The sequence below is a fragment of the Cupressus sempervirens genome, chromosome 1 (assembly GCF_028749045.1).
Source record: "Cupressus sempervirens isolate cs-2001-9-10 chromosome 1, ASM2874904v1, whole genome shotgun sequence".
In the NCBI taxonomy this organism is placed as follows: Eukaryota; Viridiplantae; Streptophyta; class Pinopsida; order Cupressales; family Cupressaceae; genus Cupressus; species Cupressus sempervirens.
Window position 1 is genome coordinate 371,772,160 of NC_143118.1, and position 15,899 is coordinate 371,788,058.

The 15,899-nt window shown below is 34.7% G+C and overlaps 1 protein-coding gene across 1 annotated transcript; it reads left to right on the top strand.

The window, feature by feature from the left end:
* Window positions 1-4,488: 4,488 nt before the first annotated feature.
* Window positions 4,489-5,271, top strand: LOC149577787 (RING-H2 finger protein ATL66-like). Its single transcript, XM_089792465.1, has 2 exons — window positions 4,489-4,729; window positions 4,998-5,271. The coding sequence occupies exons 1-2, from the start codon at window positions 4,533-4,535 to the stop codon at window positions 5,047-5,049; spliced, it is 249 nt and encodes an 82-aa protein (XP_089648591.1). The 5' UTR covers window positions 4,489-4,532; the 3' UTR covers window positions 5,050-5,271.
* Window positions 5,272-15,899: the final 10,628 nt, after the last annotated feature.

The following is a 15,899-nucleotide window of genomic DNA, read 5'->3' on the forward strand; positions in this document are numbered from 1 at the left end:
AGCATTGCAAGGTTGTATATTCTACATGTTATGTGTGATCCCAAGAAATTGTAAGGCCTCACAAGTGGGGTAGGAAAGAACCACATCCATATTTTTATGTTTTGTAATTTCCTACCAGTGATGGTTAAATGGTGAGAATTTCATATATCATATCTTGAGCTTATATGTGGATTAAGCACACTTATATAAGTGAAAATATGAATACTAAGATGTAACAATTGTTGACTTAGAATCTATTTGAAATAGTATGGTAATGAGATGGGCTTGAGGGCTTAGGTCACATGAAATAGGTCTACTAATCTTCACAAGTGATTGGCACACATACCTAGATGACTATTTCAATTGTATGGATTGCATGATAGATGGTATTGTACTTATATGGTGTACTTATTGCTCCATGTCCAACTTGTAGGTCAATATTTTCTATAATCTTCATTGAGTTAGGACATTTGAATTTATATATAATCTTATCATGAAATAAATTTTGATGTGTAGGTCAACTTCTTGAGAGTATCTATTTATGGCATAGTTTTGTGATGACATGTTTTTCTTGACAGTTTGGTCAATAATTGACATATGAAATATAATCATTGTGACACCTATCATTTTGACATGTAGGCTGGAAAATAGTATAAACATACATAATTAATTTGAATATATTTTAACTATTAGTTGATTAGACTATATGTAGTCAACTTTTGACTTGACTTGAATTTTTGGCCTATGTGGTCTATGTATGGAAATATGGTTTTTACTAGAGTTATAATCTAAAGAAAAGTTGATATTCTGATTCTTATTTTATAGGAAGTTCTTAACACATTTGGCTTGGTCAACTTGGTTGATGAACATCAACCAATGCTTTGGCCCTCTTGAGTTGTCTATTTTGGACTCCTAGTTGATAGGTTGTTCAACATAGACTTAGTAATTTGGTATTTGACTAAGATTTTTGGTAGATGTGTGCAGATATAATCTAGTTTTATTTTTGTTCAATATTGCTTGACACACTTGACAGTGTGTACTTTTATCACTATATTTTTTAGATATTTAATCACTATTGGTGAGCTAAATGATGTATTATGATACAATTGGATGTCAACTTTTGAAATCATTGAAATGCATTAATGATGATTAAATATTAATGAACATATTAATGATGTTACATGTGGATGTCATTATAATTCATGATTATTCAATTTGTGATGGTATAGTGTGTTATTTTTGTGTTTCAATGGGAATTTACAATGTATGTAATTCTTCTTGTGATTACTAGAGGCACATAATCATACTATAATGAATCATGATTATAATGATGATGGTTTTTATCTCATTATATGAACATGAAACTTGAAGTGATTTATAAATTTTTGTGTATGACATTCACATGTGGATACTGACTTATCCTCTATTTTGATTGTCTATTTGGTTGTAGGGACATTGAGATGAGAGTATGGTTGATGTAGAGGAGGATAACTCCTTGGAAGGGGATGGGCAGATTGTTTGGTTAGCCTGGATACAGAACATCATTATATTTGTTGCTGAACGTTTGACTTTCTTTGTCCCTTATCTCATGTCAGCTTTGAGTTTTCTTTCTACTTAAAGCTCTTGTAATGGATACATAAAATGGTAGATAGTAAATATTTTAAATTCATGCCTTCGTATGGATGAAGATGAATACTAAATTACATGACCTTACATAATAGATTAGTCACAATTGATGTATAATTTATTGGAATGCATTTGACCTTGTTCATTAGATGGAAACCAATACTGTTGATAGAAATGAATGCAACATATGCCATATTGTGAGTAATGAAAGTTAGGTTTAAACTTGTTCATATTATTTTCTTGAATGTCTTTAGATATGATTGGAATACTTATATATTAATGCATCAGGATGACACATTTTCTAAGGGGGAGAGGATGTCACAACCCGAACAAAATGGTAATTTTATTACCACATGGATTTGCACATTTAACATAATTGTAAAAGAGAACAAGTGTCATACTTGTCGTTATAGTTTAGAAATTAATTATAGCACAATTTTAGCTTTAAAATAATTATTAAAATTTTGTATATTATATATTATTATTTAATATATTAAAATAGTAAAATATGTCAAATAGAATATACTATTTTAGAAATAATTAAAATATTGATTATGGAATATTAAGAACATGTTTTGTTAATTGTTTTAATAACAATTTTTAGTAATATTAGATATAGGTTAAAATCTAATGAAATATTATTAATCGTGTGAATCATATAACTTTATTCTTAATTTACAATTTAAAAGCATAAACACTTTGTAATCACTTTTAACATATTTTATTTAACATGTAAAAATAATTTAAATAATTTTAAATATTGAAAATATATTTCTCAAACTTGATTAATACCCTTTTACCTTCTACGACAAGTAATACCCTTTTACCTTCTCAAACTTGATTAAGATACCTTTGAAATACTAATTTTTTTGGTCAAGGCCTCTACAAAAGAATCATGAATAAGTAAAATATGGATAGCATTTCTCAAAATAGAAATAATTTGATGAGCTTATATAATTATCTTAATTAATTATGTTGCATACTACATGAGAATACAATGTGCTATTGTCATATTGGTTTTCTCATGTCCTTATGCTTTTCTTTAGGCTTCTATATAATTAATAGTAATCACCATCTGTAGATTGTTAAGAAATTTTTGAATGTGATAAATTGTTTAGACTAGTTGTTCCTACAAGTGAAAGCAATATTCCTTTCTAAGAGGAGAGCATATCTTGGATCCTTTCAACCAAAGAATTCCACTCCAACTTAAAGATATTTGTACCCAGATAAAAGTCTTCCTAGACATAAGTTATAAAATTTACCCACCTAAAAAATTTAAATTTTTTGAATGTTCAAGGGTTTTCCATAGTTGTCCTTGATAGGAAAAAAGGCTTCATACACTAATCAATACCCTTTGACCTTCTCAAACTTGATCAATATTTCTTTGAAATACTAAATTTTTTGGTTGAGACCTCTACAAAACAAATTTCGTGAATAAATAAAACATAGATAGTATTTTTCAAGATAGAAAAAATTTGATGAGCTTTTAGATTTATGAAGATACTTGTATATGTAATGCTCTCCCTAAATCCTTAACCGTTACAAGTAAGAAAAATATGTGGAAGTTGCTCTTGTTGTCGAAGGTTTTCTCCCTAAATCCTTAACCGTTACAATTAAGAAAAATATGTGGAAGTTGCTCTTGCTGTTGAAGGTTTTCTTAGCTATAGAGAAATCTATTGAGAATTCGAACAATACCATCCATATACAAATTTCATTACAACAATACTAAAATAGAGTCAAACTTGACAAGTACTTAAATAAAACTCCTGAGACAACAATTTTGATTGCACCTTTCTTTTATAATAATATAAGATCTATATGTTCTCTAGAAAATTACACTATTACATGAAGAAAAACTCTTAGAAAAACTAGTTTTATGTATTAAAAATAAATAAATCTTTCATTTTCAAATAAAAGAAATCATGTTTTCAACTTCTCATCATAACTTTTATCTTAGCATTCATTAGCTACCTAAGTGTCTGAAGCTGCAATATACTGATTTTATTTATTTATTTATTTGAAAATAACCTGAAAACTATACATGAATTCTTTATTTATTAGTATCAAAAGCTGTTATCTTCTAATCTTTTATGAAGAAAGGACAACATATAGATTAAAGATTGTCCCATCAACATAAAGATCTAGAATAATCTACCTTCTTCCTTCAATAAACTATTTGCCTCAGTTATTTGTATCTCATTGAAGAAATCGATTGTCTCTATCTTATTATATATAAGAACTTGTCTTCCTATATAAATCAAATAAATAGAAAAATTTAATATTGCGATTCCCTTCTTTCAGCAATTTAGTTCTTGTCCTTTGCACCCAAAACAGTTTCTCATCTCTATCCTCTAAATAATCCTATTTCATGCACAAGAGAGAGATAAACAACAATGCCCGACAGGTATACCTAGATGTTTATGTCAAGCAAACTATTGTTTATGTTCAGCTGAACTCAGGTTATGTCGACATAGACAAGAATTCCGCGTCTCTAATGTCACACTCCGCTTCTTGCTTCTTACTATTCTTGGAAATCCCATCACCTAATTTCAAGCTCTAATTTCTAAACCAAAACTGAATGTGGACATAGTGATACAAATGGCAGAGTCAAAGGCGCAGTGACAGGAATCCTGCAGCATATATTTTCTATATCCAATTTCAGATTTTGTTGAAACAATATTTCCAGTTTTTTAATCCGTAAGATCTTTTACAGTATGAGGCGAAACTGTCTCATCATATTGCTCCCGATTTTGTGGACATTGGTGGGATTTCTACTGTTCCCACTTGTTTTGTCGCCTGTTTTGAGCACGCCCTGTGTCATAAGTGGGTATATAATTGTGATGATGGTGGCACTTTATATGATCTACATCCAGGCGGGGAAAGAAGAAATAGTGCCTGACGTGTCTCTTCCTCTACGTAGTGTTTTGATGACGGTGATGAATTACAGGCGCGGGCAGATGGAAGAAATAGCAGAGTGTGTGATATGTCTCAGCGAATTTGAGGAAGAGGAGAAAATTGCGCGAATTGACTGTTGTGGAAGCAGATATCACGAGGAGTGTCTGGACAGGTGGGGTGAAAGCAAGGGAAGAACATGTCCTATCTGCCGCACATCCTATTTACGCGGGTATCCCTGATTTAGAGCAAAGTTTTTCTATAAATTAAACATCATACATTAAATTTCATTTCAAGAATAAAAGAATAGTAAAAAATAATTTATTTTCTCTGAGTTTAATTTTCTCCATGGTATCTGATGTTTGAGAATAATCTTTGAATTGGATACATTTTCTATCTGATAAGCTTAATTTATCTGTCTATAAAAATGATCGTTTGGAGTTAGATTCAGGAAGATTTTACAAGGAAACTATTTTATGGGGTTTGTGTGTTTGTTTCAGATCTGATTCCTGTGCCATCACTGCATCCGTCCTACAGGAATCTCAAGTTTGATTCATCATCGAATGAGTAAGGGATAGTTTCTTTTTCTTCTTTAATAAAACAATCTGAGGTCTCTGTGTTGCCATAACAGGAAATGATGCATAGTGTCATGAGTGATTAGTCTCGGTGGATTAGTCTCTAAGATTCTCCGTCTCCTTAATGATGGGTCTGCACTTTCAGATTTCAAAATGTAAGGTTCTTTCTCATCTTACAGCTCTGTGTCAACTGACACAATTACTTTACATGTTTATCTATTTTATCAGATGCTGAAGATATGCAGTCCGATACCAATAAGATTTATTAAAAACGAAATGGATCTTCTGGCTGCTGTTTTTCATGAATTAATTTGTGACTAGTTTTGCAAATAGTTTTTATTTAGAGGAGGTAGTAAACTCTATAGTATATCTACATCTCTCCATATATTGTCGCTGAAAAATATTTTGCAGAGTTATATTCTTGAGTAATAGTAAAATCTATTGTATAAATCATTATGCAGTGGACATCCAACTACAAAATATTCTTTTTGATTTACTGTTTATAAATATTTTGACTCTCAAGGCAATAGTTTGGGTCTGTGTAAAGTTAAGGAGAATATATCTGGAATGAGGACCCAAAAAAAAATTCAAAACAAAATGAAAAGCATAATTATGATGAATAATTTGCACCTTTTCTGTATAAATATATTACTTAGGATTTGTTTTTGTTGACATGATTATGCTGGCATGTCCATATTGGCTTTATGTAACACTTTTTACATCTCATCTGAAATCCCACTGTGTGTGGACCATACATGATATTTGAAGGTGCGTACATTAATGGAAAAGGTAATAGGGGAAAGCAATTCTTATCGGAAACCAATATATTTGGTGATGTGATATTGATCTATGCCTAACATAATAGTATATATTATTTAGGACTCATCAATAAATATTTCCAAAATCTAATATGTACTTGTTAATATGTCTTTGCCTATATATTATCACTATTATATGAAAATTAATTAGAATATTAAAATGATGAATTTTAAATAGAGTTAAAATAATTCAATATAAAAAGTGATAATTTTGCCTACAAGTTTTATGATCATATCTAAATAAAGTTTTAGTAAACTTGAACCTATTTATTGTTGTCAAGCCTAAATTATTTTGTATCACATACCAATATAGGATTTAGTCTACTTTTTTTTAATGAATAGTCCATTCTCTATTAATTAAATATTGTTTCTTTAAGTATATCTCCTTGTTACATAATGTAGGTATCCTCTTTCTCTTCCTTCTCATGTCTAGTATCTTGACCTGATAGGGAGGGGGGTGGACATATATACACCATCCTTGTATATAGTTTTTCCTTGCATGGGGTAGCAAATATAGATTCTTAGCATGGCTTAGAGTACTTTAGCCTTCAATGTTTGGTATGCTTTCTAATATATTCTCTAATATATGGATTATTACTTCATGTATCTCTCTTGCACACACAAACATATATGCTAAATCTCATATGTGGGTAATGCATGTAATAATTTGCTAAGTCCCATATGCAAGAAATGCATCCAAATATATATGCTAAATCTTATATATGTTAATGCATAACAACTTTCTAAGTCCCAATATAAAGAACATGTTCAAATATAACATGCTAAGTCTTGTACACGGATAAGACATTTTTAAAAGGCCATGTCATGGTGATACAAAGGATATTGATCTATGGATGCAACTTTGTTGTCTTGACTAGTAGGTTACCTCCTAGTTAGACCATTTAACACAATCTTTTGCATCAATTCTTTTGGTTATTCACAATAGGGTAAGCACTTTACTAGGTGAGGTAATTGCATATGTGGAATGTGGCCTCACACTTCACACACACACACACTTCAACATAGTCTTTATATGAGGATTCATCTTGGAATGAACATTGGATTGTCCATCCAAAAATCATCTAACAAGCCGAACTATTGCCTTCTATCTAAAGAGATTTTGCCCATTAATATCCTCAGAATCGAGGTGTGAGCAACCAAACCCTCTAAGAATGAAGGATTTGAAATGAGATGCAACTAATCTATGTGAATATGCAAATTAATCTAAAATGAGATATGCAAACTAGTCTAAGAACATATAAAAGAAATTATGCTAAAGCTGTATTCATATTAGATCTAGATGAGATTTAAGCTAACAATGAAAGTCTATGAGAATGTAATAAGATTAAATGAGTATGCAATTTGGCAGCAATTCGATGCAAATTCTAATTCATCCCCCAAAATGAAGAAATGAGGGTCTCTTAAATAGACTTTCCTGGAAACCTCTGACTATTGAGATTGATTTCAATCAACAGGCAGGATTGGAGATGAAGTTCAATCATAAAGGAAGATTCCCAAATCAAAGGGAGTTAACTGGCTCAGATCTGAGTGTAAGAGTCAATCAACTCAGATAGAATTTAGTGTCAGAGTAAGTGATCTGAGTCATTTCCAATTTGATCAGTAGTGAACTAAGAATTTCCAATGAGATATGCTCTCATAATTACCTTTCTTATTAATTAAATAATTCTATTTAATTAATTAGAAACACTTTTCTTACTTAATTAAATAACTTTATTTAATTAATTTGGAATGGCTTCCCATTTAATTAAATAACTTTGCTTAATTAATTAGAAGTAGTTTCTCCATTTAATTAAATAATTTTGTTTAATTAATTAAAATAGGCATATTTATTAAATTAAATAAATTTAATTTCATAGTACATTAGCCTTAGGAGATAATTTACTTTAATAAAGTATAAATACTTTAGATTAAATTAAATTGAAATCAAATAGGTTTACTGTAGCTAATATGAGTGCATACTATAGGGATTAAATAATGAGTCTGATTAGTGAAAATTAGGGTTTTTGTATATGAGAATTAAGTCAAGTAGCAAGTAGCAAAATAAGAATTGCTTATTAGGATAGGTCTTAGGATTGATTAGAAATAGACCAAAATTGGTATCATGGCAATGAGCCAATTTTGGGGTATTACATTTTGCCCCTCTTTGAATGAATGTGCGAGGAACACGTTCAATTCAAAGAAAATTGGAAAGAATAATGCGAGGATCAAGAAATGAGATTGGTTCTAAAATTGATGATAGAAAGACCAATTGATAAGCTTTTAAGGACTATCTCTAGAATAGAGCTTAATCCTAAGGGATCTAAGCAGAGCACCTAGATGCCTAAAATTGATAAGCATTTAAAAGACTATCTCTAGAATGGAGTGTAATCTTTAAGGATCTAGACAAAATGTCTAGATACCTAAAATTGATAAGCATTAAAAAGGTTTCTTCAGAACGAAGTTTAACCTTTAAGGATCCAGACAGAACATCTAGATACTTGAGATTGATAAGCATTTAGAAGATTATCTCCAGAACAGAGCTTAACCTTCAAGGATCTAGATAGAACACCTAGATACCTAAGATTGAAAGCATTTAAAAGATTATCTCTAGAATGGAGCTTAACCTTCAAGGATCCAGATAGAACATCTAGATACCTGAGATTTAAAGCATTTAGAAGATTATCTCTAGAATAGAGCTTAACCTTCAAGGATCCAGATAGAACACCTAGATACTTGAGTTGATAAGATCCAATTATGAGTCATAGAATCATCCCCAAACGAGGCCTAATTCTTAGGAGTTGGGGTTTAGATTGTCCCGATACCTATCCACTGAACTCAAAACTAGAAATTTTATAAGATGTGATCAAATGATCAAAAGATGAAACAAATGACAACTATGCCAGAAAGAGGGGGACAAGACGCCTCGAGTGATGAGATGCCCCAAGTGATAAGGACATAAGATGGGAACTAGATGCCACAAGCAATGAGATTTAGATTGAGTTGAATTTTAGTTCAATGATGTAATCATCCTGCCCCCTCAGGAGTGAAATCGAAAGATGACACACTAGAAATATGATGTAGGTAGCATAAAGAGATATTGGATAAATCCAATATTTAGTAGAATATGGAAGAGATTAGAATGATCAAAAGATGATTCAGAGTCAGTTTAGCATTCTTTTGAGGTCTAGAAGGCCAAGTTTGACCAGTAGTTAACTAGAATTAAGCAAAGTTGACTTGAGTTGAAGATTTTCAAAATGAATTTTGAAAACATGAAGAATATAGAGTTGAAAGGATTCAAAGAATCACAAAGTATCAGAAAGATTTGGACTGCACAAGCGTTTGATCTCTTTGGTCCCCAAAACTTTTAAATGCATTTTTGAGGCATTTAGGTGTGTCAAATTTTGAATTCGATCCTAAAAATGGATCCATAATGGTCCAATTAGCTAGGGGGGTGATTTTTGTGCAAATCTAAGCACTTTCAAAAATTAGGTCCACCCCTATATAAGGGTCCAAGGTGTCATTTTCAAACTCATTTGTGCTTTTTTCTTCTAGTGATTTTGAGATCTAAGAGAGACATGGTAGTTAATGTGAGATATCATCGATTCAAGCACTCCAGAAATCATAGCCAGCCAGTAGACTACACACCATCGATGAGTCATCGATTCCTTATTTCATAATTTTTCTTTCATGCATTTCATTTATTATATTTATTAGCATATTTTTAGGAGGTCCAATCAATATTTTCATGAAGCCTATCATCTTTCGCATGAAGATCTTCTTTCTTCACGAGAAGAAATAGGGTGCCCTGTTTCTTGATGCGCAACGAGGAGGATCTTTGCATGGGAGGCACTCATCTCTCATGCGAAGAACAAGATTCTTCGTGTAGAGGGAATTCATTTCTTGCACGCAAAGATATTTTCTCATGCAATGACGTGATTCTTTGTGTGAGATTTAAGATCTTTGCGTGAGACTTTACAAACTTCGCATCAAATTTCACGAACTTCGCGCGAGATTTCATTAATTTCGCGTGAAATCTTGTGACAATCATGCTTAAAAGTTTCACTTTCATTCTCAAAATTGCATTTTAATTTGTTTTGATGTATCGTTTCGACTTGATACTTATTGTTTCGTTTGTCATTTTTGTTGTGCGTTCAGGAGGTCTTTGGTGATGTCGCATTCAGATTGCACTACCCACCATATGGGGAGTTATTGTAGAGTCTCGATGATGTTGATCAGGCACACATTGCTCAATTGAGTTTTTCTTCACTATGCTGGATTCCAACCGTGATGGTGAATCACAGCTTATTGATAGCTTTGGTGGAGTGTTTCCATTCAGAGATGAACACTTTTCATTTGCCGATGGGTGAGATGATGATCACCCTAGAGGATATATGGAGAATACTGAGGATCCCATTTCATGGCACCCAAGTCATTTATGATATAGTGCCCTGAGTAGGGATAGAGGTACTATCCATTATGTTTGAGAGAGAACTACCGAGGGGTAGGGCCATCAGTTGGGATGAGCCGATGCACACCTACAAACCAACGCACAGGTTAGCATTTGTGCTGGCTATATTTTTGAGCTGTTTCTTATGTCCCTGATAGAGGATGGCATGGTTTGGAGTGCGGGTGGGGAGTCATGCTTCACAGGATGTTGGAGGTACCCGAGATCTTTGGGTGGGGTCAGTGCATGTTGGCTGTAATGTCCTCTTTCTAGCATTCATAGCATGATGTTTTCGTTAGCCTATTTCCCCATAGTCCCATAGGCTAACTAGGACATTAAAGGGGCTTAGAGGCCATTTGGCCTAGACAGTTTCAGTTGCAGGTCTTTTTGAGGGGTTCTGAGGCAACTTTGGGCATACTTACTATTTATAGTAAGTCATCTTGGACATGGCTGGACATTCAATCACAGTGGTATGTCAATGGTAATTGTTCAAAATTGACAGGAAGACTTATTTATCATTGATAAGATTTGTTATGCATTGATAAAGCCATTTTATAAAGTTAAATTTAAATATTTAACTTTATTAATGCATAGACTATAGTTTGTGGGAAATATTTAAATTAAAAGAGTTCCCTTTATTTTTATAACACATTGGAGACATAAGGTACATAAAGGGAGTTATGTTTTATCCCACATTGAGAAAACGAAGGATTGAGCTCTTGTGAGAACACTATAAAAGAAATGGAAGAGCTTTTTTTTGGTATGCTTGGATGAAGATTAATGTTATGTTGCTAGATATATGATTATCGGGCTTGGAGGACGGAATCCCTCTTTGCTAGCATTCTCTTCGCTGTTGGAAGACACAGTCAGGAGGATCAAGGGTGTTTTCACTTCAAGAAACACATTGGGTTTCATTTGGGGTGTTCGCATACAAAAATTTACAAGGGTTTGATTTGCAGATCTGAAGTTAGTGATTGCTATAGTGCCGCATGAATAGTATTTTGCTACAATCGGCATGAATAGTATTTTGCTACAGTACGGCATGAACAGTGTTGGTATCAAGTTTACTTATTTTTTCGGCTGATTAGAAGTTTGGAGGGCTGCCGACTACATCTGCAAAATACTACGGCAACTAATTCCAGGTTTCTTCTGTCAAATTTTGATACTTTGCATAATAATTGTTGAATACAAGATTGAATAGTTGTTGCAGCCTTTAAGGCAGCTGTAAGTGCACATCTACATTTAAAAATCACCCTTTATTCAGCAGATTGAAAGAGTTTCCAAATTTTTCATATACTGTTTAATGTGTGCCAAGTGTTTGTGAAAAGGTTATGATGTGTATTATGCATTTTAATGTCACTTCATAGTTTTTCGTAAATCTACTCATTGGAAAGTAATTTATTGAGGAAATCAGCTTTATGAGTTTGCATACAAAGTGTTTGACAATATTCCTTAAGTTAAATTTCTACAAGTCAAAGTTCAAATCAGCGGAGGATATTACATTGGCCCACCTTTTTCATGAGATGCATGAGGTAGTCTTCCATGAGAAGAAGACGATGGTAGCTGGAGTGTATGTTTATAGATATGGGCATGGGAGAACCTTCCCATATACAAGCCAATTCATGAGGATTTCTTAGAGCTCATGGAGCCCTATATATGCAGATATTGAGGGCATATTATCCAGGTCCACCTAGGTAAGACTGAGCATTGGAGGATATGTCTTGATGACCTAGTCTCCATTGTATGGCAACTTTGACGAGAGACAAAGGACTGGGATGATGCCCCTAGAGAGGTACCATGGATGTTTAGTTTTCAACCTCTAGTGGGTAGGACCACATTAGTTATAGAGAGATTTGTGATTTCATGAGTGTGGCGGTAGTGTGGCCGACCATAAGATATTTCTTATGAGTGTTGTGCCTATGCCAGGTTGCAGAAGGATGTTGAGAGGGGATGGCCAGCATGGATGGATCCAAGGTGGTCCATGATAGATATTTGCAGCCTAGCTATAGTTCAGGGGGACTACGAGCTAGAGGTAGTAGATGCAGGGATGATGCTTGTGTATCAGGGATTTTTGATCAGCCATCCATTCCCATGCTTTACGGATCCACTAGGAATGGAAGGATAGGCATAGAGGGAGGTGCCCCAGCAGTAGCAGGCATAGCCATAGCTGCCAGATCAGCCACAATAGCAACCACAGGTTTGGCATTGGGTACAACAGATACATATACCTCTATGGTAGATGGGATCAGACCCAGGTGCCAAGGGTAGTGGGACTCGTCAGAGTCAGGGACGGTGATAGAGGATAGAGGAGGAAGCCCCACACTAGGAGGCTCCACAACAGTAGGTGCCACCACAGCCACAGGCACCACCACAACAGCAGGCACCACTAGAGCGGCAAGCACTTGAGATGCTTGATGAGGACATGCTGAATCAGCTTGCAACTGGGGTATAGGACACAATATGATGGTACCGAGAGCAGATTTGTTAGGCCTCCTAGTAGTTGGGAGCCTTGAAAATTTTAGTGGTAGTCCGGGATGCACAGTTGGTGGAGAGGCAACGAGAGATAGATTGATGGAGAGAGCACAATAAGACTGCAGAGCAGAGATTTGAGCTGGCACAGAATGAGGTCCACTTTCAGTCAGCTCGGGCAGCTTACTATTATGCTACATATACGAGTGTGGTACCAGATTAGACACTTCAGGTTCAGTGCTTTTCTCAGTATGTGCAAGAGTATGGAGGTGCATGACCTCCTGCTAGACCAGAGATGCCACCACCACCTCTGCCACCTGCTGCTCCTGCTCCTCCTAGAGGCAAGGGTATGGGACAAAGTTAGACGCTCTGTCCCTGACTCTGATTTTGATCTCTGGCTATGTATTGACTAGTGTGCCAGCACCACATGTATCATTTTTGATTGATTGCGCTTGAGTAGCGCCCATTTTTGTACTGATCCATTCTTTTGATATATATACAAAGATCTTGAGCCGAGTATCCTTGTGTACATGTCATTGTCTATTTTGCTTTACTTTGATGTACATGAGATGTCAATTTGTACTTTGATATGAGTGCAGTGATGTGATGTGATTATGACCATGTCGATTAGATATTATGAGTATATGTATGCAATGCACATGGAAATGGACTAACATCTCATGTAGTGTTGTGTGTTTTTTTTTTTTACAGTGACAGGTATTCCATTGAGGAGTGCAAATTGATGAAACAAATGCTTGTACAACCATGAAGAAACTTGACATGTTTGAAGATGCCCCCAATCCTTCATCACATAGGGGAGAAATAGAATCACAACCAAATTGCATGCATATGCAAGTGAAGTATGTAATGCAAGACTATGTTAAATGCAACCCTAGGTCTAGTTACCAAGCCTCGATATTTAATCATCACCAGATATAGAACAAAGCTCGTAGGTCATACAATTCCCACTGATATTGCAATGATGGAAATATGAATATAACATACATTATTGGTTTTTAGGGATTAAATGTAAGCATTCGAGGCACAAGAAGCCAGAATGACCAGAACATTTGTCCCTTTTAATGTAGCAAGTTAACATAAGCATCAAAGCATAAACGCTAGGATGACCTAAATGTTGCTTGCATGATAGGCACACCAAACACACGGGAGATCCATCTTATGCTAAGTATTCAATATTTATTTTGTCCGCAATGACCCTTACATTCATAACCTGAGATAGAAGTGTGCTAGATATACTTGTAGTGACCCGTACGTTCACTTAGCAGGACGAGTATCAGTATTTATTATAGCATGAAGAGTTCACTCCAACAAAAAAGGAGAAGAACCAACATTATTGACATATTCATATAAAAGGAGTCAAGGTACACATGGCCATCTAATACAAGATGGAGGCTTTTATAGTGGACACCCCTTTTATAGGAATAGATGAACCTATTGGAACTAAACCACAGATAGAAAGAAAAGAAAAGATCATGCCCATAGTCATTACTTCTCTAGTCAAAGATGACATCATTGAGTTTCTCAAGGAGACATGATAAAGAAAAATAAAGGAAACAAAGAAAATGCTCAGAATATCCAAACAAGTATATCTATTTTTTTTGAGTTCAATGTTTTTGGGATTGATGTCAAGTGTCAGTGTCCAAAACATGTTTGAAAGAAATCTCTTTAGTAGTATGAAGATAGTAGACAGATGTAGTCAAAATGACTAGTGACTGAGGTCAAAGGAGAATCTTCACGACGAAGAACCTAAGAAGGACTGAGTGACAGTAGACAGACATAGCCAGGACAACTGGTGACTGACACAAGAGAGATCTTCCATAAAGGAATCTAGAGACATGACCCAAGAAATAGTAGGCAAACACAACTGAAACAATTGGTGACTATTGCGAAAGAGATTCTATGAGGAGAATCTTGAAGAGAGTGACAGTGGTGACAATAGGCAAATGTAGCTAGAACAGATGGTGACTGTCATGAAAGAGATTCTATGAGGAGAATCTTGAAGAGAGTGACACTAGAAACAGTAGGAAAATGCAGTGAGGACCATCGGTGACTGTCGCAATGGAGATTCTATGAGGAGAATCTCAAAAATGGAGTGACACTAGCAATTGTAGGCAGATGTAGTGAGGACCATTGGTGACTGTCGTGAAGGAGATTCTATGAGGAGAATCTCAAAAAGAGTGACACTAGCGATAGTAGGAAAATGTAGTGAGGACCACTGGTGACTATCATGAAGGAGATTCTATGAGGAGAATCTCAAAAAGAGTGACACTAGTGACAGTAGGAAAATGCAGTGAGGACCACCGGTGATTGTTGCGAAGGAGATTCTATGAGGAGAATCTTGGAAAGAGTGACACTAGTGAGAGTAGGAAAATGCAGTGAGGACCACTGTTGACTATTGCAAAAGAGATTCTATGAGGAGAATCTCAAAAAGAGTGACACTAGCGACAGTAGGAAAATGCAGTGAGGACCACTGGTGACTATTGTGAAGGAGATTCTATGAGGAGAATCTTGAAAAGAGTGACACTAGTGACAATAGGCAGACGTAGTGAGGACCAATGGTGACTATCGCAAAGGAGATTCTATGAGGAGAGTCTCAAAAAGAGTGACACTAAGGAGGAATGCCCCCGAGCTGTGACAAGACTCAATCCATGGATACATGAGCAGAAAGCAGGAAAAGTAGAAAAGTGAAACCATGAAAATGATTGTACAGAATAGCCAGAAGATGTGCTACCAGATGGAGCATTGGGAACAAGAGGCGCCTGTTTACTAGGTTTTCACCTTCTTGGCAGGACTCTCTTTTTTTGCTACCATGATGCCTATTTCCAGGTTTTCACCAATGGCAGTTTTCTTGTTTTTCAATTTTTTTTGTATTTTTATTTATTTTTTATTTTTTTGTATTTTTGATTTTTCACTTTTTTTGGTATTACCAAGGTGCCTATTGCTAGGTTTTCACCAAGGTAACAATTTTTTCAGGACTTTTTTTAATTTTTAGATTTTTTAGGACATATAGATATGTACAAAGAGCTTACTGATATCAGATCAACTATAAAATCGCTTCAGGTGGAGAGTGTTGAC

Coding starts and splice junctions, on each gene's coding strand:
- LOC149577787 (XM_089792465.1), top strand. CDS start 4,533: ATGACGGTGATGAATTACAGGCGCGGGCAGATGGAAGAAATAGCAGAG. Junction 4,730..4,997: donor CGCACATCCTATTTACGCGG/GTATCCCTGATT, acceptor TGTTTGTTTCAG/ATCTGATTCCTGTGCCATCA.